Raw genomic sequence first — 27,313 nt, forward strand, 5'->3', positions numbered from 1 at the left:
GCCTAATATAGATAAGGAAAGACCAGAGGAAACCACCCACTCAATTCAGACCGCTGTTCTTTCTGCAATGAAAAGAGTGGCTAGCACTGCTGGAAAAATTTGGACTCCTGCTTATAAATAAGGGTTTGTGCTTCAGTTTAATAATCAAAATCACAAAAAAAACCCTCCAGAAAAAACACTCTTCCCCCTCCCAACAGAACATGATATACTTATTAATGGCCACTAAATCTAGTTTGCTAAAAAAAAAAATCCAATTTTTATTGTTCACAACAATTACCAATTACAAAAGATATCTGTACTCTGAAACTGTTTCAAATTTTAAAAATAATTCAAATCATTTTATCTTAGAAGTTTCACTTGCTACCCACTAGGAAGTTTGATTCCAAAAGGGAATTAGCTCATGCCAGAAATTTTTGTTATTTCATCTTTCATGTTCTTAATCTCAGTTCGAACAACTGTTAAATTAGATATTTTTTCATTTAAGAGAGCAATTTCATTTTCTCTTTGTAGCAGATCAGTTACCAATCTTCCAATTCTTGATGTTAAATCGTTTATCACTGGTTCCAAGCGGGCAAAGTCCTTCTTTAAGTTATATATCTTGGGTTTCAAATCGTGCGCAAAAGTCACCGTCTTCATTACCTTAGCTCTGTCGCTTTCTAGGTTCAAAAGCCTATCGGAATGTTTGTTGAAATCGCTCTTCAGCTCAATCAGGGTCTTCTTAACCATTTCAATTCTTTCGGCATTTTCTGAAACTGAATTTCGTAGATTTGCAGTGCGGTCGATACTACTTGACAGTAGGTCACCTATGTGTTCTACTGTCTTTTTTTCAGATTTTTCTACTTTATTTTCCAGTTCTTGCACAGAATCTGTCAACGAGGTTACGTCAGTTACTAAACCTGAAATGCGTCGTATGTCTGTTTTTACAGCGGTAATCTTGAGAGAAACCTCTTTTGCTGTGGAAGCTGTGCTCTGGTCTATATTGGCAACTGCCTGAAAAAGAGCAGTGATGTTGTTGCTTAGCTCATCTCTTTTCCCCGCCATTTCTTTAGACCACGTTTTCATGTTATAGACATCCTCTTGAAGACGTTCCAGTTGCATCACTATCTGGAAATCCTTCAGTTGCTCTATTTTAGCATCAGACATCTCACACTGCAGGAAAATAAAACACAGTAAGATTACAAATTACAACAAACAGATGTTAAGTGCAATTTTATCCTTTTCATCCTGAAATCTGATAGTCCAAAAGTCCTAAACTAATCTGCTGAGCAGGATTTTCGTATTTAAATGAAAGTATTTCAACAATTGTACACTCCTAGATTTTGCCCATCTCTATGTAAACTTTAATGAACTGTAGGAATTTAGCTGCCTCTAGACTAACCTCACTGTGGGCCGGGAATGTTGTTGTCGTCATATTTTACTCTCCCAAGTGCTTAATACAGTGCTTTGCATACAGGAAGCACTCAATAATTACAATTGAATGAATGAACTTGAAGAATAGAAATTCAAAAAAGCAACTTTTTAAGAAAATGACATTTCATTATTCTTGCTCTTTAGTTCACTGGGCTTTTACAATGGTAATCATAATTATAAAAGCACTAAAGCATCCTATAGGTTAATCTACTATTTCCTTTTCAGTTAACCAAAATCTTAAAAGTTGAACTTCAAACAATCCTGATTGGCCAAAGCAAGAGAGAAAATTAATTCTGGACACTGTCACCACAATCACTGAGGGAGGGTTTAGAGCCAAGCTGATTGCGGTAATGGTAGAACCTCATATACTTTTTACCAGTGGAGTGATCCAAAATTTTGGGGAGATGCACTCATTATTTTAGGCTGTTAAATGTAACATTTACTAAGTTAACGTTCCCAAACAAATAGTTCTTTATTGACTTAGAAGGGCCTATTTCCTCTTGGACAATGAATTCTTCCCTGGAATGATCTGGTCATCCATTTTTTAAAAAAGTGCTAGTAAGCAGATAATTTATCTTAATTTTCTATTTCAAATACATTTCAAATACTTTTTTGCCTTTGCTAAAAATATACACTATTTTAAAAATGTATTTTGAGAATTCGAACTTGAAAGGCAAATGGACCATGTGGAACACCCAAAACAGTTAACGCAGTTTTGCATACCCAATTGAAATGTTTTGGTCTATGGCAGCTTTTTTCTGTGGTATTTTTGAATATCACAGAAATTCGAAAATTATACCCTCTAGCCGTGAGTTAGTTCAGATCTAAAATAGTATTCGTAGTAGTAGTGATAATTAAGTGCTGAAATTGTGCAGAGCTCCTTAATAAACGCTGGCAAAGAATATCCAAGTGAGAATTTGGACACAGTCCCTGTCCCTCAGGGGGCTCATAATGTAAGGCTCTAAATGGAGGAGAGGGACTTGGAGACAGACACACCAGGAGTTTTGAAATAATAAAACACTGACGTAGCACAGAATATGAGGACAAACAAAACAAAAACAAAAGCTGCCTACATTTGTTTTGTCTAGCCGATTATACATTGCTTGAGAGTCTGAACCACCTCTAACCATGTAACTTGTTTTATAGAATGCCCCATCTAAGGTGGTGCTTAAAGGAGCACCTAATACATGTTTTTGAAGGTCAATAATGGATCAAAATGTTCAGTACAACTTTTTTAAGAGTATATCAACTTGGCCTCATTTTTGGGGGGCCACCAGGGTTTTATTTTTATGGTATTTGTTTAGTGCTTTTACTATATGCCAGCAGGCACTGAACTAAGCACTGAGGTAGATACAAGGTAATCAGTTTGGACAGTTTTAATCCTCATTTTACCCAGGAGATAACTGAGGCCCAGAGAAATTAAGTGACTTGCCCGAGGTCACACAAAACAGGTGGGGGAGCTGGGACGAGAATCCAGGACCCCCAGCTTGGTGGAAAGGTGGCATTTGAGAAGAATCCCAGCCTAGCACTGGTCCAGGAGCACTTAATCTGAACTATGTTGGGCTTCCCTCTCTTTCATCTCAATAGTTGATTTCTTACATGACATCAGAGAGTGGGCCCTAGCAGTGATATTCTCTGGGGGAATATTCATCTCTGTCTGTTTCTTGGATGCAAGTTAGATACACTGAGAACTAATACCTTAACTAACAGTTTAAAATGCACAGTCTGGCTTTGGGTGTGTTCCTGCCTGTTCATTATTAGGCGGGACAATAGGGGTTTGGTTCCAGGCTTGAGTTTTACCCACATTTGAAATGACAGGTGTCTGAGGAGCAGTTTCTATTCACTTCAGTCCAGCAGGACATTGCTCAGCAGAACTGAACAGAACCAGGTTTATTTGTTTACATCAGGTCAGTCAACCAAATTCCTGCCAAACCGAAAAGTCAAGTCCTGTTCATATAATGATTATATTAAGCAGATATTTTAGGTGATTTGCAGGTACCACTAAACACTTTAAGTTAACAAACTACTGCATACTTTAAGCTAGCAAAAACTTTCCATTTAATATATATATATATATATACACACACATATATATACATATATATGTATAAAATGTAGATATGGTCACATTCATTAATTCATTCATATTTATTGAGCGCTTACTGTGTGCAGAGCACTGTACTGATTGGGAAGTATATATGTTTGTACATATTTATTACTCTATTTTACTTGTACATATCTATTCATTTTATTTTGTTAGTATGTTTGGTTTTGTCTCCCCCTTTTAGACTGTGAGCCCACTGTTGGGTAGGGACTGTCTCTATATGTTGCCAATTTGTACTTCCCAAGCGCTTAGTACAGTGCTCTGCACACAGTAAGCGCTCAATAAATACGATTGATGATGATGATGATGATGATGATGAAGTACAAGTTGGCAACATATAAAGATGGTCCCTACCCAACAACGGGCTCAGTCTAGAAGTTTATTAAGCGCTTACTATGTGCAAAGCACAGTTCTAAGCACTGGGATTGGTACAAGGTATTCAGGTTGTTCCATGTGGGGCTTACAGTTTTAATCCCCATTTTCCAGTTGAGGGAACAGAGGCACAGAGAAGTTAAGTGACTTGCCCAAAGTCACACAGCTGATAAGTGGCAGAACCAGGATTAGAACCCATGACCTCTGACTCCCAAGCCCGGGCTCTTTCCACTAAGCCATGCTGCTTCTCTAACAAATCTAACAAATACCCCAGATACACCTGGAAAATGAATAAAATGTTATTCATTGTTAAAGTTCAGATTAGATGATTTCTTTGGTAAGGGATCTATTTTGAGTTGAAAAATAAGGATGAAAAGAAGGGTAGAGAGCGCTACATGAAAAATGTGTGGAATGAAAATAAAATTAAGAATTATGCTCAAAGAAGGACCCAATATATACCTCTGGGAACTTTAATGAGCTAAAAAAATAAAGCAAGTTTTATAATTATCATATTTGTTTCATTAAAGATTTTATTAAAGTTCAAGTGCTCCATAAAAAATTGGGGGACAAGATGGAACTTAGCTACACGTGAAACAATAACACTGGTGATAATTACTCAGCTTGAAATTAAAATTGTTACAAGAAAGTACTTGAAAGGACCCACGTTCCGTGCATATTTTCCTTCTCTATTGAAAAGAGCTGCAATTTGGTCTACAGTCTGAAAATAGGCCTCATATTCCAGGCTAGGTGCCATTTTGACCCTACAAGGGCACCCCTTCTCTCAGTTACTTCCATATCATTTGAGATAAGCCTTTTCTGTGCCTTGTCATAATGGGAGTCATATCTCATTCATGCCAAGTAAATGTGATTTAAGAACAAACAATGTCACCAAGACTAAGAAATGATGGTACTTAGAATGCTGAAGGTGGAAAAGCAATTATGTAGTAAGTTCTAGGTTTGAAAAAAGGCCAGAAATATTTCTGTTCACCAACTTAAGCTAGGTTAAAATCTGGGAAAAAGAGATTAAATCAGAAAAGGGCACAGTTCTTTTTACGTTGCTTTTACCACTAATTTTCACAATTTAACTGGAAAAACACAGTTTTTTTCCTTTAACTCTATTACATATGTTATAAAAAACACTGTGCAAACTGATCCTATTAATATATAAAATAGCGTGCTCCAGTCAGAACACTAGCATAGTGGTTTTACTGTTCCCCGGCACTTGAAAATTCTTTGCTAGGTAGATTGTGTTCTTTAAAAGTTCCCTCTTCTCTTGCATTCATAGAAACTATGAATTCTTGTACTTTTTCCTTCAAAACCACTAGTTCATTCTGCATTTTTAGAATGCTGTTGTCAAACTGCATTCCTTCAAGGGCTTTCTGCATCTCCATTATCTCCGACACTGCTTTCAGCATATCATCTTCCACGTTAAACATCTGCTCGGCCAAATCGTCCATCCTTTTTTCTACACCAGTCAGTTCTTGAGAGACCTTAAGAACTGAATGAATTGCATTTTCAATTACTGGCATATGTGTCTTGCATTCTTCAACTTTAGGTTCATAGGCAGTGAGTTTACTACTTAGATCTAAATCTCTAGCGAAAAGATTACTCTGTTCCTCTTCCAATTTTTCAACTGCTTTTGTATCAGAGCCCAGCTGTTTTTCCACTCGAGAAAGGTCATCGTCTTCCTGACTCTTTAATGTTCTAATATTTCTCACTGTACTATCTTCCAGATCTTTTAACCTTTCCGTAAGTGACTTCACTCCTTGTTCAGCAGAATTAATTTGGGCAGTGACTTGAGAATGGACACGTTTTGCTTCTGATTTTAAAATGACCGCATTCGCATTCATTTCATCCAAGCTTCTCTTCCAGGAGTCCGAGACATTTTCAAATTTCACATTAATGCTTTGTATCTTTTGAGTGAGCAGCTGCTCACTATTCTGAATGTCATATATGGCGCTATGGAGACTGGACACCTCCTGCTCAAACTTGGTCACCAAAGCCATAGATGAGGTAGCTTCCTGCAGGATACTTTCAGTAGACTCAAGCTGCATTTATAACACAAAACAATTCCCAAGTCTACTTAATAAGAATCATAGTGGAGGGACACATTTTCACAAACAGGAGTAAATTAGTTAGAGCTTTAAGGGCAATAACCATAACAAGTAAATCAGTATTAATGACGGTGGCTTAAAAAACGCCATTTTCCTTCCTCGAAGAACTGCACGGTAACCAATTTTATCACAATTAATGTGCTACGAAAACACAAAACTTCAGCCATATTAGGAGCCTGTTGATTTGGGTATCTTCATGCTGTCATATTCAGCAAATGATACCGGTAAAGTAAAAGAAATCTGTATTTCCTTTCATGTTTATCCTTCTAAGTTTGGAAGATAACCTCATAAACCCAAGGTCTATTTTAACTTCTGTCTTTCTCGCAGTTCCACCTTGGACCAGAATTTTCTGTTTTTCTTCCTTGAAAGCATATTTACAAGAAAAGCAAATCAAAAACACATTCCTTCTGTCTATTCATCAAATATCCCTTCCACAGAAATCACCTGAGATTTAGGCCCAAACAAAAAAAGATTCTAAGGAATTCAACTGCTAGGTGAAGGCTCTGGTGTCGATAGAATTATTCCTCACAATCCTGTTGATAAATTAGACAGTTGGGAAGAGTACTGGATATTCACCTCGCCCTCAGCCCCACAGTACTTATGTACATATACATAATTTATTTTAATGTCCGTTGTCTCCCCTTTTTGATCACCTGGAATATCCTTTTAAAAGCTAAGGCGGCAAATGGACACAAATTCAGAGGTTTAAATTATAAATGGCCAACACTGAAACACATCTGCAAACCAATTTTTAAAATTTCAGCTTCAAAAACATCATGACTTCAAAATGTAAGTCAATCCTTCCAATAGTATCAGTACAAGAGTAATAATCAGTGGTGTTTGTTGAGAGTTTACTGTGTGCAGAACACTGAGCTCTTGGAATACTACAACAGAATTGACAGACAGGTTCCTTGCCCCCAAGAAGAGTCTAGTCTAATAATAATAGAGCTACTGAGAGTGAATATGTGTGGCCTATAGAAAAAATCATAATGGTAGGAGCAGGGTGTTAGTTTTGTGTTTACAGCCTAACTTACTTTAAGCTCTATAATAACTTCTTTACGGTTCCTAAGGATTACCATAGAGAGCAATCCTGGTGGGAGGAAGGACAATTCACTAGATAATCTACTGGATCTTTTCAAACATTGTTTTTTTCTTTGATAAACCTTTTATTAATGTTTTTTGATCCTATACTCATAAGGTACACTACTGCATGCATAGACTATAGGTATCTAACAGCTGAATAGAGAGTTAAGGAGGTCCTTCAAATGAAAACACTTTAAGTAACAATTTTAGTACAGAAGCAGCATGGACTCGTGAAAAGTATCTAGGCCTGGGAGACAAAGTATCTGGGTTTTACCCCTGGATCTGCCACTTGTCTGCTGTGTGACCTTGGGCAAGTCACTTAACTTCTCTGTTCCCTCATCTGCAAAATGGGGATTCAATACCTGTTTTCCCTCCTACTTAGACTGGGAGCTCCATGTGGGACCTGATTATCTTGTATCTACCCCAGTGCTAGTACAGTGTTTGGTACATAGTAAGTGCTTCACAAAAAACATTATTATTATTATCATAAGTTATCTTTTCAGGTAAGCAAAATCCCAATACCTAAACATACCTATGCTTTCCAAAAGCATCTAAAATTATTTTTACTAAGAAAATGTTTAATATGTGCACTGATAGCCAAAAGAAATTAATTAGGATTACCTTGTCGGAAAGTAAACTGACTTTATTTTTCAGGTCCTGGAATTCCTTGGCACTCCTTTCCATAAATTGGTATTTGTTGTCCATACTGGTAAATTTTTCTGACTGCTGAAATATGAACCTGTGGAAGGCAAGAAAAAACAAAAACCAGTTGGATTCCTTATTAGGACTTTAGAAGTAGTTAAACTTATTGAAAGACCCACTCATGAGAAACTAAGAAATGCCACATTGGGTCAGACTAATAGTCTAACTAACCCAATACTCAGACTCTCCTAGAACACTAAAAACACGCATGGTAAAACACAGTTAATAATAATTCTGGTATTTGATAAGTGCTTACTGTGTGCTAGGCACTGTACTAAGCACTGGGGTGGATACAAGCCAATCAGGTTGGACACAGTCCTTGTCCCACATGGGGCTCAGAGTCTTAACAGATGAGAAACTGTGGCCCAGAGAAGTGAAGTAACTCACCCAAGGTCACACAGCAGACCAGTGGCAGGGCCAGGATTAGAACCCATGACCTTCTGACCCCCAAGGCCTGTGCTCTACCCCCAGGTATGGTTGTCTTCTTTCCATCTACCCTCTCATACTTTCTAGAGCCCGGCTGAACCCTATGAAACAATTTTAAAGTGAATAACCGCATCTTCGCTTTATTACAAAGGAGCACGTAAGTGGGCTGTATTTTAGAAACAGAATACTATCCTTAAAAGCTTTAAGTGGATAAATTCAACCAAAAGGCATGTTCCTCACTATACCTGAAAGGAATAGAAAGTGAGGGTAAATTAGAAATGAATGGAGGGAGAGTGAATTAATATACATATTATGGTACTTTCTAAGAGCTTACTAGGTGTCAAGCACTGTTATAAGTACTGGGATAGATAGGAGTTAATCAGGTTGGACATAGTCCCTGTGCTACAAGGGGCTCATATTGGAAGTATGGGGGAGATGAGGCATTAAATCTCCATTTTACATTTGAGGAAACTGAGGCACAAAGAAGTTAAGTGACTTGACCAAGGTCACACAGAAGACAAATGGCCAAACCAGGATTAGAATCCAGGTCCTCTTACTCCCAGGCCCATGCTCTTTCCTCTAGGCCACACTGCTTTGTTTTCTTTTTTTTTAAATGGTATTTGTTAAGCACTTCCAAGCCCTGTACTAAGCCCTGGGGTAGATACAAGCTAATCAGGTTGCACACAGCCCATGCCCCACATGGGGGTAACAGTCTTAATCCCCATTTTACAGATGAAGTAACTGAGGCCCGGAGAAGTGAAGTGACTTCCCCAAAGTCACACAAAAGACAAGTGGCAGAGTCCAGATGATAACCCAGGTCTTTCTGACTCCCAGGGCTTTCTCCCTTTATACACAAGGAAACACATGAAAGTGTGACATAATCAATTGAAATTACTAAACACTTATTCTGTAGGTAACACTGAACTAAGCATTTGGGAGAGTACAGGACTAGACTGTAAGCCCATTGTTGGGTAGGGACAGTCTCTATATGTTGCCAACTTGTACTTCCCAAGCGCTTAGTACAGTGCTCTCCACACAGTAAGCACTCAAATACGATTGATGATGATGATGCTCTGCATACAGTAAGCGCTCAATAAATACGAATGAATGAACACAGTTGGTAGACATGTTCCCTGCCCACCTCCAGCTTAGTCTAGAGCACGTGGGAACTTCAAGGTCATTTGGTTTAATAAGAAGATAAGTGGGAACTTCAAGGTCATTTGCTTTAATAAGAAGATAACAACAAACGAGGCAAGGATTAAAGTTTGTGAGAGTTTATTTTAGTGTTACAGTTATGAACTTAATAATGGGAAATGTTTTAGAGATGACTAAGAATGCCACCACATTCCTCCCCTCCAAAATGGTTTAAACTGCTGTTCTGTCATTAGAGGGGTCCAGTCTGCAGAACAACCAGAATCAATCTTTCACTGGAATTTATTTAGCACTTAAATGTGTGCAGAACACAGTACAACTTGGGAGACTACAATATAATAGAGTTGATAAGCCCATCTTTTAACCATGCTGAGCTTAGAGGACTTCAGAACTGTAAGGCCACTTGCTTTAAAAAAAAAAAAAGAAAAGAGCTTTGTCTAGTTTTTAGGGCGACTACTGTTAATCAGTTTCATCGCAACATATACTTTCTCAAGCGCTTATTACAGTGCTCTGCACACAGTAAACGGTTAATAAATATGTCTGATCAGAAACAGTGATCAGTACACGGTTTTCCCACCTTCAACGTAAATGAGCATTTCGTCTGTGAAGTCACACCTTGTCACTATTATAGTACTAGTCAGTCAATCATATTTGCTTATGTGCACAGCACTGTACTAAGCGCTTGGGAGAGCATAATAGAACAGGCACATTCCCTGCCCACAACAAGCTTACAGTCTACAGAAGACGGATATTAATACGTCAAGTTATAGATACGAACCTAGTGCTGTGGGGATGAACGAAGGGAGCAAGTCAAGGCGACCCTAAGAGAGTGGGAAAAGAGGCTGCATGGACTGCTTACGTGGCTAAAGATCAAGACAACATTTTTGAAACGAAGAAAGCCCAAAGAAAGGCAGGGGGGATTTGGAGGGCTGTAATCAATTAATCATATTTATTGAGTGCTTACTGTTCACAGATCACTACTAAGCGCTTTGGAGAGTTCACTATAACAGAGTTGGCAGACACGTTTGCAGCTCCCAACAAGCTTATGCTCTTGGGACTAAAATTTCAATAATAAATTTATTCATTAAACTGCTTACTGTGTGCAGAGCACTGTAGTAAGCACTTTGAAGAGTTCACTATAACTCATATATTATATATATATATATATATAAAACTCTTATATATAACTCTTATATATAATTCTCTATAACTATAACTATAGTTGGTAGACACCTTAGCTGCCTACAACAAGTTTACAGCTTTGGGACTACACAAATCCCAGTAATAAATTAATTCAATCGTATTGGTTGACATTGTGTGCAGGCCACTGCAGTTAGTGCTTGGGAAGATAGAATACAGCAATCAATCAATTGTATTTATTGAGCACTTACTGTGTGCAGAGCACGGTACTAAGCGCTTGGGAAGTACAAGTTGGCAACATATAGAGACGGTCCCTACCCAACAGTGGGCTCACAGTCTAAAAGATAGTCTAAAAGAATAAAGAGAGACAATCCCTGCCCACAATAGCTCATTTGAGGATTTTTTTTTTTTTTTGGCAAATATAAACGAAGAAAAGCGGCCTGGCTTAGTGGAAAGAGCCCGGGCTTGGGAGTTAGAAGTCATGGGTTCTAATTCCAACTCTGCCACTTGTCGGCTGTATGACTTTGGCAAGTCTCATAACTTCTCTGTGCCTCAGTTCCCTCATCTGTAAAGTGGGGATGAAGACTGTGAGCCCCACATGGGACAACCTGATTACCCTGTATCTACCCTAGCGCTTAGAACAGTGCTTGGCAAGTAGTAAGTGCTTAACAAATGCCATCATTATTACCGTTATTATGGGAGAGGCAAAAAGGCGGCACTGGGGGATGAGCATGGGGGTCCAGGCAGCCCCATCAAAGTGATCAGTTGGGAGAGAGGAAGGCAGCGGAGCCTTGAAGGGGGGAAGGATCCGCAGGACACTGCAGCCTGGGAGTGCTCTGCACACAGTAAGCGCTCAATAAATAGGATTGAATGAATGAATGAATGAGGGAGGCCTGAGGGATGAAGGGGAGGAGAAAGAAGGGAAGGCCGTTCTAGACTGTGAGCCCGCTGTTGGGTAGGGACCGTCTCTATATGTTGCCGACTTGTACTTCCCAAGCGCTTAGTACGGTGCTCTGCACACAGTAAGCGCTCAATAAATACGACTGAATGAATGAATGAGAAGGAGGAGGAGGAGGAGGGGAAAGAAGAGGAGGAGGAGAAGAGGGGAAAGGAGGAGGAGGAACTGGAGGAGGAGAGGAGAGAAAAGAAGGAGAGGAGGAGGGAGAAGGAGGAAGGAGAGGAGGAGGGAGAAGGAGAGGAGGAGGGGGAAGGAGGGGGGAGGGGAGGGGGAAGGAAAGGGGGAAGGAGAGGAGGGAGGGGGAAGGGGAGGGGAGGGGGGAAGGGGAAGGAGAGGGGGAAGGAGAGGAAGAGGGGGAGGAGGAAGAGGAGGAGGGGAAAGAAGAGGACGAGGAAGAAGAGTAGGGAAAAGGAGGAGGGGGAGGAAGAAGAGGAGGAGGGGAAAGAAGAGGACGAGGAAGAAGAGTAGGGAAAAGGAGAAGGGGAGGAGGGGGAAGAAGAGAAGAAAGAAGAAGGAGGGGAGGAGGAGGAGAGGAGGAAGAAGAAGAGGAAGTTTCAGGCAGAAACTCCTCACCCTGGGCTTCAAGGCTGTCCATCCCCTCGCCCCCTCCTACCTCACCTCCCTTCTCTCCTTCTCCTGCCCAGCCCGCACCCTCCGCTCCTCCGCCGCTAATCTCCTCACCGTTAGGCCTCGTTCTCGCCTGTCCCGCCATCGACCCCCGGCCCACGTCCTCCCCCGGGCCTGGAATGCCCCCAATCCCTCTGCCCATCCGCCAAGCTAGCTCTCTTCCTCCCTTCAAGGCCCTGCTGAGAGCTCACCTCCTCCAGGAGGCCTTCCCACACTGAGCCCCTTCCGTCCTCTCCCCCTCGTCCCCCCATCCTACCTCCTTCCCTTCCCCACAGCACCTGTATATATGTATATATGTTTGTACGTATTTATTACTCTATTTATTTTATTTGTACATATCTATTCTATTTATTTTATTTTGTTAGGATGTTTGGTTTTGTTCTCTGTCTCCCCCTTTTAGACTGTGAGCCCACTGTTGGGTAGGGGACTGTCTCTATATGTTGCCAATTTGTACTTCCCAAGCGCTTAGTACAGTACTCTGCACATAGTAAGCGCTCAATAAATACGATTGATGATGATGATGATGAGTGCTCTGCACACAGTAAGTGCTCAATAAATAGGATTGAATGAATGAATGAATGAATGAGGGAGGCCTGAGGGATGAAGGGGAGGAGAAAGAAGAGAAGGGATGGCCGTTCTAGACTGTGAGCCCGCTGTTGGGTAGGGACCGTCTCTATATGTTTCCAACTTGTCCTTCCCAAGCGCTTAGTACAGTGCTCCGCACACAGTAAGCGCTCAATAAATACGACTGAATGAATGAATGAGAAGGAGGAGGAGGAGGAGGAGGGGAAAGAAGAGGAGAAGGGGAAAGAGGAGGAGGAGGAGAAGAGGGGAAAGGAGGAGGAGGAAGAACTGGAGGAGGAGGAGGCGAGGACAGAAAAGGAGGAGAGGAGGACGTGGAAGGAGAGGAGGAGGGGGGAAAGGGAGGGGGAAGGAGAGGGGAGGGAGAAGGAGAGGGGAGGAGGAAGGAGAGGAAGAGGAGGAAGAAGAAGAGGAGGAAGAGGAGGAGGGGAAAGAAAAGGACAAGGAAGGAGAGTAGGGAAAAGGAAAAGCAGCGTGGCTCAGTGGCAAGAGCCCGGGCTTTGGAGTCAGAGGTCATGGGTTCAAACCCCGGCTCCGCCAGTTGTCAGCTGTGTGACTTTGGGCAACTCACTTCACTGGGCCTCAGTTCCCTCATCTGTAAAATGGGGATTAAGACTGTGAGCCCCACATGGGACAGCCTGATCACCTTGTATCCCCCCAGTGCTTAGAACAGTGCTTTGCACGTAGTAAGTGCTTCACAAATACCATTATTATTATTATTATTATTTTTTACTTTTGGACTGTGAGCCCACTGTTGGGTAGGGACTGTCTCTACGTGTTGCCAATTTGTGCTTCCCAAGCGCTTAGTACAGTGCTCTGCACAGAGTAAGCGCTCAATAAATACGGTTGATGATGACGATGAGAAGGGGAGGAGGGGGAAGAAGGGGAGGGGAGGAGGAGGAGAGGAGGAAGGGGAGGAAGAAGAAGAGGAGGGGGAGGAAGAAGAGGAAGGGAAAGAAGAGGAGGGGGGGAAAGAAGAGGAGGAGAAGCGGGAGAAAGAAGAGGAAGGGAAAGAAGAGGAGGGGGAAAAAGGGGGAGGAGAAGGGGGAGAAAGAAGAGGAAGGGAAAGAAGAGGAGGGGGAAAAGAAGAGGAAGGGGAGGAAGAAGAAGAGGAGGGGGAGGAAGAAGAGGAAGGGAAAGAAGAGGAGAAGGGAGAAGAAGAACAGGAAGAAGAAGAGGAAGGGAAAGAAGAGGAGGGGGGAAAAAGAAAAGGAGAAGCGGGAGAAAGAAGAGGAAGGGAAAGAAGAGGAGGGGAAAAAAAGAGGAGGAGAAGGGGGAAAGAAGAGGAAGGGAAAGAAGAGGAGGGGGAAAAGAAGAAGAAGAGGGGGAAAAAGAAGAGAAGGGGAGGAAGAAGAGGAAGGGAAAGAAGAGGAGAAGAAGAGGAGGAGGGAGAAGAAGAAGAGGAAGGGAAAGAAGAGGAGGGGGGAAAAGAAGAGGAGGAGAAGCGGGAGAAAGAAGAGGAAGGGAAAGAAGAGGAGGGGGAAAAAGAGGAGGAGAAGGGGGAGAAAGAAGAGGAAGGGAAAGAAGAGGAGGGGAAAAAAGAGGAGGAGGAGGGGGGAAAAGAAGAGGAAGGGGAGGAAGAAGAAGAGGAGGGGGAGGAAGAAGAGGAAGGGAAAGAAGAGGAGAAGAAGAGGAGGAGGGGGGAAAAGAAGAGAAGGGGGAGGAAGAAGAGGAAGGGAAAGAAGAGGAGAAGAAGAGGAGGAGGGAGAAGAAGAGGAAGGGAAAGAAGAGGAGGGGGAAAAAAGAGGGGGAGAAAGAAGAGGAAGGGAAAGAAGAGGAGGGGGGAAAAGAAGAGGAAGAGGGGGAAAAAGAAGAGAAGGGGAGGAAGAAGAGGAAGGGAAAGAAGAGAAGAAGAGGAGGAGGGGGGAAAGAAGAAGAGGAGGAGGGAGAAGAGGAAGAAGAAGAGGAGGAGGAGGGAGGGGTGGTCCGTGACTTACCAGGCCAGGGCCAGGGCCAGGGCCAGGCAGGCCCCGCAGGAGAGCAGGCCGAGGGCCGCCCGGGGGTCCGCCCGGGGGTCCGTCCCGCCGCGCTGGGCCCCGGGGGCCCCGGGCGCCCGCCGGCTCTCCGACGGCCGCGGCCCCGCCTCCGGGGCTCTTTTCGGGCCGCCTTTCTTCCGCGGCTTCGCCTCCGACATGTCCGCGGATCCCGGGCCGGCGGGAGGGAGGGCGGACACGGACACACACGGACACACACACACCCCCGGGGGTCAGAGCCTGGGCCGGGGCCCGGACCGTTACCCGCCCACCGGGTCGGGCCGCACGGGGGCGCGCCGCGCCCAGCCACGTGGGGCGCGCCCCCGAGCCGGGCCGGAGGCCTCGCGCATGCGCGCCCCGCCCTTCCTCGCCTCGGGGCCCGCGGCGCGCGCGGGCTTCCGGGGGTCTGTGGCGGGGCGGGCGTCGTCCGTCGGTCGGGAGGAGGAGAAGGAGGAGGAGGAGGAGGAGGAGGAGACGGTAACGGCCACGGCGGGACGGACGAGCGGGTGGGGTACGGGCCGGAGGGGCCCGGGGACGACTACCTATAAATAGGATAGTTATAGGATAAATAAATAGGACGTCTATCCTATTTATTTTATTTTGTTAGTCTGTTTGGTTTTATTCTCCGTCTCCCCCTGTTAGACTGGGAGCCCCCTGTGGGGTAGGGCCCGTCTCTCTATGTCGCCCACTTGGACTTCCCAAGCGCTTAGTCCAGTGCTCTGCACACAGGAAGCGCTCAATAAATACGATTGATTGATTGATTGATCCCTCACGGCCCCTCGTCCCTTTTTCATCACCCGTCACGCGTCCTAAATAAGAAGAAGAAGAATGGTATTTGTTAATTGCTTAATAAATGTTATTATTATTGTTATTAAGTCCCTTCCCCACAGCACCTGTATAAAAGTTTGTACATATTTATTACTCTACTTATCTTGTACCTATCTATTCTATTTATTTTATTTTGTTAGGATGTTTGGTTTTGTTCTCTGTCTCCCCTTCCTAGACTGTGAGCCCACTGTTGGGCAGGGACATAGTAAGCGCTCAATAAATACGATTGATTGATTGATGCATTGATTGACAACGGACGGATCCCTCACGGCCCCTCGTCCCTTTTTCATCACCCGTCACGTGTCCTAAATAATAAGAAGAATGGTATTTGTTAATTGCTTAATAAATGCCATTATTATCATAGTAAGCGCTCAATAAATACGATTGATTGATGGATTGATTGACAACGGACGGATCCCTCACGGCCCCTCGTCCCTTTTCCATCACCCGTCACGTGTCCTAAATAAGAAGAAGAAGAATGGTATTTGTTAAGCGCTTAATAAATGCCGTCATCATTATTATTATTATCAAGTCCCTTCCCCACAGCACCTGTATAAAAGTTTGTGCATATTTATTACTCTATTTATCTTGTACCTATCTATTCTATTTATTTTATTTTGTTAGGATGTTTGGTTTTGTTCTCCGTCTCCCCCTGTTAGACTGTGAGCCCACTGTGGGGTAGGGCCTGTCTCTGGATGTTGCCAATTTGTACTTCCCAAGCGCCTAGTCCAGTGCTCTGCACATAGTAAGGGCTCAATAAATACGATTGATTGATTGATTGACAACGAACGGATCCCTCACGGCCCCTCGTCCCCTTTTCATCACCCGTCACGTGTCCTAAATAAGAAGAAGAAGAATGGTATTTGTTAAGCGCTTAATAAATGCCATCATCATTATTATTATTATTAAGTCCCTTCCCCACAGCACCTGTATAAAAGTTTGTACATATTTATTACTCTATTTATTTATCTTGTACCCATCTATTCTATTGATTTTATTTTGTTAGGATGCTTGGTTTTGTTCTCTGTCTCCCCCTTTTAGACTGTGAGCCCACTGTTGGGTAGGGACTGTCTCTCTATGTTGCCAAGTTGTACTTCCCAAGCGCTTAGTCCAGTGCTCTGCACATAGTAAGCGCTCAATAAATACGATTGATTGATTGATTGATGGATTGATTGACAACGGACGGATCCCTCACGGCCCCTCGTCCCTTTTTCATCACCCGTCACGTGTCCTAAATAATAATAATAAGAAGAATGGTATTTGATAAGCGCTTAATAAATGCCATTATCATTATTATTATTATCAACTCCCTTCCCCACAGCACCTGTATATATGTTTGTACATATTTATTACTCTATTTATTTATCTTGTACCCATCTATTCTATTGATTTTATTTTGTTAGGATGCTTGGTTTTGTTCTCTGTCTCCCCCTCCTAGACTGTGAGCCCACCGTTGGGTAGGGACTGTCTCTCGATGTTGCCAATTTGTACTTCCCAAGCGCTTAGTCCAGTGCTCTGCACATAGTAAGCGCACAATAAATACGATTGATGATGATGATGACCGTCTCTCGATGTTGCCAATTTGTACTTCCCAAGCGCCTAGTCCAGTGCTCTGCACACAGTAAGCGCTCAATAAATACGATGCATTGATTGATTGTACTTCCCAAGCGCTTAGTCCAGTGCTCTGCACACAGTAAGCGCTCAATAAATATGATTGATTGATTGATTGATCCCTCACGGCCCCTCGTCCCTTTTTCATCACCCATCACGTGTCCTAAATAATAATAATAATAATAAGAATGGTATTTGTTAAGCGCTTAATAAATGCCATCATCATTATTATTATTATTAAGTCCCTTCCCCACAGCACCTGTATAAAAGTTTGTGCATATTTATTACTCTATTTATTTATCTTGTACCCATATGTTTATACATATTTATTACTCTATTTATTAATTTATTTTACTTGTACCTATCTATTGTATTTATTTTATTTTGTTAGTACGTTTGGTTTTGTTCTCTGTCTCCCCCTCCTAGACTGTCAGCCCACTGTTGGGTAGGGACCGTCTCTACATGTTGCCAACTTGGACTTCCCAAGCGCTTAGTCCAGTGCTCTGCACACAGTAAGCGCTCAATAAATACAATTGATTGATTGATTGTACTTCCCAAGCGCTTAGTACAGTGCTCTGCACACAGTAAGCGCTCAATAAATACAATTGATTGATTGATTTTATTTTGTTGGTATGTTTGGTTTTGTTCTCTCTCTCCCCCTTCTAGACTGTGAGCCCACTGTTGGGCAGGGACCGTCTCTATATGTTGCCAACTTGGACTTCCCAAGCGCTTAGTACAGTGCTGTGCACACAATAAGCGCTCAATAAATACGATTGGTTGATTAAGCGCTTACTCTGTGCCAAGCACTGCTCTCAACGCTGGGGGGGGGATTCATTCATTCATTCCACCCTATTTATTGAGCGCTCACCGTGTGCAGAGCATTCATTCACTCATTCAGTCGTATTTATGGAGCGCTCACTGTGTACTGAGCGCTTGGGAAGGACAAGTTGGCAACAGAGACGGTCCCGACCCCACAACGGGCTCCCAGTCTGCGCTTACTCTGTGCCAAGCGCTGTTGTCAGCGCTGGGGGGAGATTCATTCATTCAGTCGTATTTATTGAGCGCCTACTGTGGGCAGAGCGCTGGACTGAGCGCTTGGGAAGGACAAGGCAACAATCAATCAATCAATCGTATTTATGGAGCGCTTACTATGTGCAGAGCACTGTACTGTGCGCTTACAGAGACGGTCCCTACCCCACAACGGGCTCACAATCTAGAAGGGGGAGACAGACAACAAAACATACGTGTGTGTATATGTATACATTCATTCAATCGTATTTATTGAGCACTTACTGTGTGCAGAGCGCTGTACTATGCGCTTGGAAACTACAATTCCACAACAGAGACGGCCCCTGCCCACAACGGGCTCACAGTCTAGAAGGGGGAGACCGAAAACAAAACATATGTGTGTGCATATGTATACACTCATTCAATCGTATTTATCGAGCGCTTACTGTGTGCAGAGCGCTGGACTATGCGCTTGGAAACTACAATTCCGCAACAGAGATGGTCCCTGCCCACAACGGGCTCCCAATCTGCGCTTATTCTGTGCCAAGCACTGTTTACAGCACTGGGGGGAGATTCATTCATTCAGTCGTATTGATTGAGCACTTACAGTGTGCAGAGCATTCATTCAGTCAGTCGTATTTATTGAGCGCCTACTGTGTGCAGAGCGCTGGACTAAAGCGCTTGGGAAGGACAAGGCAACAGAGACGGTCCCTACCCCACAACGGGCTCACAGTCTAGAAGGGGGAGACAGATAACAAAACATGTGTGTGTATATATGAAGCAGCGTGGCTCAGTAGAAAGAGCCCGGGCTTTGGAGTCAGAGGTCATGGGTTCGAATCCCAGCTCTGCCACGTCTGCTGTGTGACCTTGGGCAAGTCACTTAACTTCTCTGTGCCTCAGTTACCTCATCTGTAAAATGAGAATGAAGACTGTGAGCCCCACGCGGGACAACCTGATCACCTTGTATCGCCCCCCCCAGCGCTTAGAACAGTGCTTTGCACATAGTAAGCGCTTAACAAATGCCGTCATTATTATTATATGTATACATTCATTCAGTCGTATTTATTGAGCGCTTACTGTGTGCAGAGCGCTGGACTATGCGCTTGGAAACTACAATTCCGCAACAGAAACGGCCCCTGCCCACAACGGGCTCCCAGTCTGTGCTTATTCTGTGCCAAGCACTGTTCTCAGCGCTGGGGGGAGATTCATTCATTCATTCCGTCGTATTGATGGAGCACTTACTGTGTGCAGAGCGCTCGACTGAGCGCTTGGAAAGTACAAGGCAACAGAGAGAGATGGTCCCTACCCCACAACGGGCTCACAATCTAGAAGGGGGAGGCAGACAACAAAACGTGTGTGTTTATGTATACATTCATTCAATCGTATTTATTGAGCGCTTACTGTGTGCAGAGCGCTGGACTATGCGCTTGGAAACTACAATTCCGCAACAGAGATGGTCCCTGCCCACAACGGGCTCACAGTCTAGAAGGGGGAGACCGAAAACAAAACATATGTGTGTGCATATGTATACACTCATTCAATCGTATTTATCGAGCGCTTACTGTGTGCAGAGCGCTGGACTATGCGCTTGGAAACTACAATTCCGCAACAGAGATGGTCCCTGCCCACAACGGGCTCCCAATCTGCGCTTATTCTGTGCCAAGCACTGTTTACAGCACTGGGGGGAGATTCATTCATTCAGTCGTATTGATTGAGCACTTACAGTGTGCAGAGCATTCATTCAGTCAGTCGTATTTATTGAGCGCCTACTGTGTGCAGAGCGCTGGACTAAAGCGCTTGGGAAGGACAAGGCAACAGAGACGGTCCCTACCCCACAACGGGCTCACAGTCTAGAAGGGGGAGACAGATAACAAAACATGTGTGTGTATATATGAAGCAGCGTGGCTCAGTAGAAAGAGCCCGGGCTTTGGAGTCAGAGGTCATGGGTTCGAATCCCAGCTCTGCCACGTCTGCTGTGTGACCTTGGGCAAGTCACTTAACTTCTCTGTGCCTCAGTTACCTCATCTGTAAAATGAGGATGATGACTGTGAGCCCCACGTGGGACAACCTGATCACCTTGTATCCCCCCCCCAGCGCTTAGAACAGTGCTTTGCACATAGTAAGCGCTTAACAAATGCCATCATTACTATTATATGTATATATAATATATTACTATTATATGTATATATGTATATATTAATTCAATAGTATTTATTGAGCGCTTACTGTGTGCAGAGCGCTGGACTATATGCTTGGAAACTACAGTTCCGCAACAGAGACGGTCCCTGCCCACAACGGGCTCCCAGTCTGCGCTTATATACCTGTATATATGTATATATGGTTGTACATATTTATTACTCTATTTATTTATTTATTTATTTTACTTGTACATTTCTATCCTATTTATTTTATTTTGTTGGTATGTTTGGTTCTGTTCTCTGTCTCCCCCTTTTAGACTGTGAGCCCACTGTTGGGTAGGGGCTGTCTCTATGTGTTGCCAATTTGTACTTCCCAAGCGCTTAGTACAGTGCTCTGCACATAGTAAGCGCTCAATAAATACGATTGATTGATTATTCTGTGCCGAGCACTGTTCTCAGTGCTGGGGGGGGAGATTCATTCATTCATTCCGGCGTATTGATTGAGCGCTTACAGTGTGCAGAGCATTCATTCATTCAGTCGTATTTATTGAGCGCTTACCGTTTGCAGAACACTGCACTAAGCGCTCGGGAAGTACAAGTCGGCAACAGACACGGTCCCTACCCCACAACGGGCTCACAGTCTAGAAGGGGGAGACAGACGACAAAACAACTAAGCGCTTGAATAGGAGATAAGCGCTTAGTACAGTACTCTGCACAAAGTAAGCGCTCAATAAATTCTATAATTCTATTTGTCCATAATTCTGTTTGTTCTGACAATTTTGACTCCCTTCTACATGTTTTGTGTTGATGATGATGGCATTTATTAAGCGCTTACTATGTGCAAAGCACTGTTCTAAGCGCTGGGGAGGTTACAAGGTGATCAGGCTGTCCCACGGGGGGCTCACAGTCAATCCCCATTTTCCAGATGAGGTAACTGAGGCCCAGAGAAGTGAAGTGACTTGCCCAAAGTCACCCAGCTGACAATTGGCGGAGCCGGGATTTGAACCCATGACCTCTGGCTCCGAAGCCAGGGCTCTTTTCCACTGAGCCATGCTGCTTCTCGTTCCGGAACTTAACACATCAACTTCTAGGTCTAACCAAGCCGTAATCAGTGGTATTTATCGAGCGCTTACTATGTGCGGAACACTGCACTAAGCGGTTGGGAGTGCAGTAATAATAATTGGGCTATTTGTTAACCGCTTAATATATGCCAGGCACTGTATTAAGCAGTAGGGCAGAAGTAAGCCAAGTGGGTTGGACTCAATCTCCACCCCCATTTTACGGATGAAGTCACTGAATACCCAGCAACAGCATTAGGCACGTTCCCTGCCCATAAGGAACTTACAGACTTAATGATTTATTTAGAAATTTCATGCCAGCACCGAATTGCCGGATTTTGATATCCAGGGTAACTGCTGATAATCAACTTGGGCCCTCACTCCGGTGAATTGCTGTGTTGATTTTGGAAGACATACAGATTTTTCCCTATGCCTGCCGTCATTTTCCGCTTCTGAATCTTTGCACCAGTTTGCTGGTCAGGTGGTGTGAAAAAAGATAATTTTATTGTCGGTCTTACACTTTTGTGTTCTCCGGAACCAAGAAACGGCATTGTGGTGGGATAGGACTAATTTCCCGTTGCTTTGTCATGCTCAGTGGCCCAGCTGCAACAACAAATACTGTAATTGGCTTAAGCTTCTTCAAAGACCAAGAGCGCACATACTTCATTTGCCTCGTTAGGCAGACTTATTCATCACATAAATGTTACTTGAGGCTAGTTTTAAGTTTTGAAATACTACTTTTGAATATCAGAATTGCTGCGTGGCTTTTTTTTTTTTTTTTTGGGTGTTCTGTCTGTAGCTCAAGATCTTGATTCAGGAGCCGAAGATCGATTTGGAGGATGGACGCCAAAGCTCGAAATTGCCTGCTTAAGCATAGGGAGGCATTGGTAAAAGATATCAAGACCTCCTATATTATGGATCACATGATTTCTGATAGAACATTAACCTTATCAGAAGAGGAGAAAGTAAGAAATCAGGTAAAGCGTGCTTCTCTTACTGCTACCCTTGGGACTACTTAATATGACAGAGTTTTCTTTTTAATTTCTGAGGTTAAATTGATATTACAAAAATCATCTTTCCAATATGTAATACACTGAGCATTCTTTCTTTTTCTGGTTAGGGCACCCAAGAGGAAAGAGCTGCGATGTTAATTAAAATGATTCTTCAAAAAGACAATTTTTCATACATATCATTCTACAATGCTCTGTTACACGAAGGGTACAAAGATCTCGCCGCCCTTCTCCAAGATGGGGTTCCGTTTACTGCTTCTCCCAAAGGAAAGGATACATTGGATGGCGTGACTTCTTATGGTCAGTATGTCTGCTTTGGCCTACAATATGTTTCATTGATGCAGCAATTTAATTCATAGAGTACTTGCTGAGGAAAGTGATAAGTTCACTTAAAAAAGGGAATAATTTTCCATAGTGAAGATGTTAACAAAATCTGTTTTAAATGGTTCGGTTGAGTTCACATTATATTGCATATTTCATTTTTCCAAATCATTTAAAAAGCTTCAAAGGGGCCGGGGCGGTGGGAGGGGGGAAGGGGGGAAAATGGGGAGGAAAGCTTAAAGGGTGGGCTGCTGGAAAGGCTGAGGGGTCCCGAGAGTGGTTAGCTGTTTGCCAGGCTGAATTATCAGGGAGGGTCCATTTGTTTATTTTGCTTCTGTTGAAGTAAAACTGGCTGGTCTGTCATGGAACCTCTCTGACGGTATAATAACATCATTGCAGTTAAACAAATGTAAGTGTACAATTCTGGGCAGCTTTGGTAAAAATAGGCTAGGAACCAATCCCTTATGTATAATAATGTTTCTCCGAGAATTGAATCCAACTTCCAACACTTCAGTTAGACCCAGTTTTTTGATACCCAACTGTCATAAATTTGAGGGTTGTCAAATAACCTACCTAGTATTTAATATTTTATATAGTCTTCACGAGTTAGGTATCATAAACCTTTTGAGAGGTGTCAGCAGCATTACCCATAATATACTGACCATTTAACTGTTATCACAGTGATAATGTGAGTTATTTGTGAATAAAATACCAACATTAAAAATGCAAAAAAAAACCCTTGAAGGCCAACTCGTTAGATATGTGGTTTTATATGAAACAATTTTGTAGCATGTCAATTATCTGAGTTATTTGCTATTGATAAATGAACATTTAGATCCCAAACAAGATTGGGCACAAGCTTGATAGCTAGGGGTAGGAGAAATTCTCCTTCTGGGTAGCCAGTAGTTTTATTGACATTGTAAGGAAAAACTGCATATCTCTTTTGGTGACTTACACAAATTATTGTGTGGCAAATTGAAAATATTCCCAGAATAAATAGCCCCTCCTCTGAAGACTGCAAACTCCTCTCTCTAGAAAGTAAGGTCTGTGTGGGCAGGAATCATCGAATAGTAATTATGGTATTTGTTAAGCTCTTTCTATGTGCTGTACTTAAATGCTGGGGTGAATAAAAGCAAATCAAGCTGGACACAGTCCCTGACCTGCATAGAGCTCGCAGTCTTAAAACCCATTCTACAGATGAGGTAACTGAGTCACAGAGACTTGAAGTGACTTGCCCAAGGCCACAAAGTAGCCAAGTGGCAGAGCTGGGATTAGAACCCCTGACCTTCTGACTTCCAGGCTTATCCTCTATTCACTACACCATGCTGCTTACAATGTAACAACTGTTGCACTCTCCTAAGTGCTTATGTATACCCTAAATGCACAATAAATACCATTGATTGATTGACAGAAATAGTAAACATCAGCAGTTTATAGTAGTGTATTTATTGGCTTTAGAATATCTATTAGCCAGGTAGTGGTTCTGATTCTGGCTCTGCCACTTGCCAGCCGTGTGACCTTTAGCAAATAACTTTAACTACCCTGTGCTTCACTTATCTGTAAAAGTGGAGATAAGATACTTGTTCTCCCTCCCTTTCAGACAGGAACCACCTTGTGGAACAAGGACTTTGTCCGATCCGCTTATATTGTATCTGTCTCAGTGTTTAGTACAGAGCTTGGTAGCACTTCACATTATTATTATTATTAGTAGTAGTAGCAGCCTAGTACTAATGTTAGAATAAGCAATGTGGCTTAGTGGATAAACCATGGGCCTGAGAGATGTTCATGGTTTCTAATCCCACTTGTCTGCTATGTGACCTTGGGCAAATCAGTTCACTTCTCTGGGCCTCAGTTACCTCATCTGCAAAATGGGGATTGAGACTGTGAGCCCTACGTGGGACAGGGACTGTGTCCAACCCGATCTGCTTGAATCCACCCCAGCGCTTACTACAGTGCCTAGCACATAGTAAAGCACTTAAATACCATAGTTATTATTAAAAGCAGAAGTAGACAGAATTTAGAGAAGGGGCTTGGGATAATGTTATCAAACTGTAGCTCCAAGAGGTTACTTTACAAGGTGTGTGAGGTTAATTTCAGTAATTAAAAGGGACTTTGCAAGCCCTTTGGTACTGATGTTTTCAATTCCAATGTTTCAAAGCTGTATCCAATAAAAAAAAAAGGAAGGTTTTTTTTCACCATTACAGCGTTGGTCTTCCCGGTTCATTTTCATTTAGTCTGAGGTTAAGAATGTGAAGTCCGCACTTGTTTTTCCAAAGATTCTTCCTTATCAGTTAGATTTCATATGTTTAATATCAGTCAATTGTACTTATTGGGCATTTACTATGTGCAGAGCACTATACTGTGCATTTGGGAGAGTACAGTACAACAGAATTGGCAGATACGTTCCCTGCCCAAAGCAAGCTCAGTTTTTGTGATAGGGCTTTCCAAATTCTCCATTCCAGTTTTTTCAGTCTTTGGGAACCTCGATTTTTGAAACATGTTCACTATAGGACACTCTTTCATCTCTTAATCTTAGTTTCCAGGACCAGGAAGAGAAACATTCTCTCTCTGCAGTGACCACAAAGTGGACATTAAAACTTGGAAGAGCAGATGGAAGAGAATGAAACTCTAGCAAATAATCTATCCCGCTAGTGAAGTTTGCCTCTTGGTGTTTTTTTTATATATTGTAGTTCATTTCTCTGCATTAGATTGTACAACCAGTAATTGGGATGTTATGTTTCTTTGTGTAGTGTACTGTGTACTTTGAAACCATAACACACCTTTTCTAAACTATTGAGCTGTATTACCTGAGTAATGGGATTGTGTCTTCTTAAGCTATTAAGAAGTGCCGTGCTTTACTCACAGTAGTAATCAATAAATACTAATGATAGGTAGTCATTTAAAGTTATCATCATGCTTCTATGTTTGGTTTGCTTTTGTTATCATTGTTCTTTTGGACTACAGTCAGGGCAGTCTTGTGTGAAGGTGGAGTACCTCAGCGGCCAGTTGTGTTTGTTACTCGGAAAAAACTGGTGAATGAAATTCAACAGAAGTTGTACAGATTGAATAACGATCCAGGCTGGGTCACGGTGTACGGTATGGCAGGCTGTGGAAAGTCAGTTTTGGCAGCTGAAGCTCTCAGAGACCACCGCCTCTTAGAAGGTAAGTTGAATAATATAAGTGACTAATATTATTATTTCAGAACTTAATTTGAAGTGAATTATTTAGTCCTGACTTGTGGGTTACCTTTAACTCCCTTCATACGGTGGCTCACTCCCGTCCTTTTAGATGCCCAGTTCCGCAAGAAACTGCGTTCGTTGCGTGGTACAATTTTCAGAGTTGGAACTTGGTTTTGAATAGAAATTTTTTTTTTACTTTTATTCGTGGTCATCACTGAAAGTATTTAAATGTTTAAATGTTTGCAGAACATTGTACTAACTATAGAATCATTCCTAGACGCGTAGAATGCTCAAATAATTTTTCTACAATGTCATTCTGTACATGGTTTCCCACTGCTCAGAAGGCTCCAGCGTTTGCCCTTTCCTTTCTGCATCAAAAAGAAGCTCCTGATCATTGGCTTTAAGGCTTTCCATCAGCTTTCTCCCTCTCTTCCATTGTCTTCCCCCACTATGTGCCAGCTGAGTCAGTTTGCTTGCGGGGAACTGAGAGTCTTAGCTGGGGTGTAGTGGGAGAAAAGAGCATGCAAATGATATGTTCTCTCTCTCCTTGATTGTACCCTTCTTCCTGCCTGGAACACCTTCCTCTTTCACATCCTGCAGAGCACTGCTCTCTTCATCTTCAAATAACTTCTGAAAATCACAGCTTCTCCAGGAGGCCTTCCCCAGTTTTGATTTCTAATCTCATTTTACATCCCCAACTTCTATTTCAGCTCTTTCTGCTTTGCCTAAGCACTTGAGTATTGACATCCCTCCATGGCACTTATGTATGTCCTTATACTCTGTTATTCCATTCTATCTGTAATTTCCTGTTGCTGTGTCTACCTCACTAGATTTGTAAAACCTTTGAGGGTAGAGATCATGTCTACTAATTCTATTGTACTTGCCTAAGCTCTTAGAACAGTTTTCTGCAATTGGCCCTCAGTAATACTATCATCTATCAGTGGTTGTAATTACTGTTTTAGTAATTTTTGGGTTGGGTGCCACCCAAGGGACAGGAACGTATCCAATTTCGACCCGTGTATTCTTTTCCAGCGTTTAGTACAATGCTCCGCACACAGTAAGTGCTTAAATATTATTGCTGTTGATTTAAATGATAGAATCATAAGTTTGAAGGGACTTTCTGACCTTGGACAAATCATTCATTCATTCAGTCGTATTTATTGAGTGCTTACTGTGTGCAGAGCACTGTACTAAGCGCTTGGGAAGTACAAGTTGGCACTTCTCTGTGCCTCAGTTACCTCATCTGTAAAATGGGGATTAAACGTACTCTCTCCTACTTAGACAGTGAGCCCCAGATGGGTCAGGGACTGTGTGCAACCTGATTGTCTTGCATCTACCCCAGCGCCTAGTACAGTGCTTGGAACATGGTATGCGTTTAGTACATTGACTGCCACATAGCACTTAAGTCCCATTAAAAAAAAATAAACTTAATTAGCAAACACAAAACAGTGGAACACTTTCTTTTAGACTGTGAGCCCACTGTTGGGTAGGGACTGTCTCTATATGTTGCCAGCTTG

At 42.7% G+C, this 27,313-nt stretch overlaps 2 protein-coding genes across 4 annotated transcripts in view; one reads left to right on the forward strand and one right to left on the reverse strand.

Moving 5' to 3' along the window:
• Positions 1-170: 170 nt before the first annotated feature.
• LOC119937226 (IKBKB interacting protein) lies at positions 171-14,894 on the reverse strand. 2 transcript variants are annotated; one of them, XM_038756891.1, is made up of 3 exons: positions 14,608-14,894; positions 7,705-7,822; positions 171-1,149 (listed from the first exon to the last, which is right to left on the reverse strand). In XM_038756891.1, the coding sequence occupies exons 1-3, from the start codon at positions 14,802-14,804 to the stop codon at positions 394-396; spliced, it is 1,071 nt and encodes a 356-aa protein (XP_038612819.1). In that variant the 5' UTR covers positions 14,805-14,894; the 3' UTR covers positions 171-393. The 2 variants fall into 2 exon arrangements, with proteins under 2 accessions (XP_038612819.1, XP_038612818.1); XM_038756890.1 differs by lacking the exon at positions 171-1,149 and adding an exon at positions 4,399-5,934.
• Positions 14,895-22,095: 7,201 nt separating this feature from the next.
• Positions 22,096-27,313, forward strand: part of APAF1 (apoptotic peptidase activating factor 1) — a 49,690-nt gene continuing 44,472 nt past the window's right edge. For both annotated transcript variants that reach the window (XM_038756288.1, XM_038756289.1), the window contains exons 1-3: positions 22,096-22,263; positions 22,407-22,596; positions 25,582-25,779. In XM_038756288.1, coding sequence (XP_038612216.1) covers positions 22,126-22,263; positions 22,407-22,596; positions 25,582-25,779 — 526 coding nt within the window. In that variant the 5' untranslated portion in view covers positions 22,096-22,125. The remainder of the gene's footprint in view (positions 22,264-22,406; positions 22,597-25,581; positions 25,780-27,313) is intronic.

The sequence above is a fragment of the Tachyglossus aculeatus genome, chromosome 14 (genome assembly GCF_015852505.1).
Source record: "Tachyglossus aculeatus isolate mTacAcu1 chromosome 14, mTacAcu1.pri, whole genome shotgun sequence".
Classification (NCBI taxonomy): domain Eukaryota; kingdom Metazoa; phylum Chordata; class Mammalia; order Monotremata; family Tachyglossidae; genus Tachyglossus; species Tachyglossus aculeatus.

Coding starts and splice junctions, on each gene's coding strand:
- LOC119937226 (XM_038756890.1), bottom strand. CDS start 14,804: ATGTCGGAGGCGAAGCCGCGGAAGAAAGGCGGCCCGAAAAGAGCCCCG. Junction 7,823..14,607: donor CTGGCCCTGGCCCTGGCCTG/GTAAGTCACGGA, acceptor TGCCTTCCACAG/GTTCATATTTCAGCAGTCAG. Junction 5,935..7,704: donor TCAGTTTACTTTCCGACAAG/GTAATCCTAATT, acceptor TTATAAATGCAG/CTTGAGTCTACTGAAAGTAT.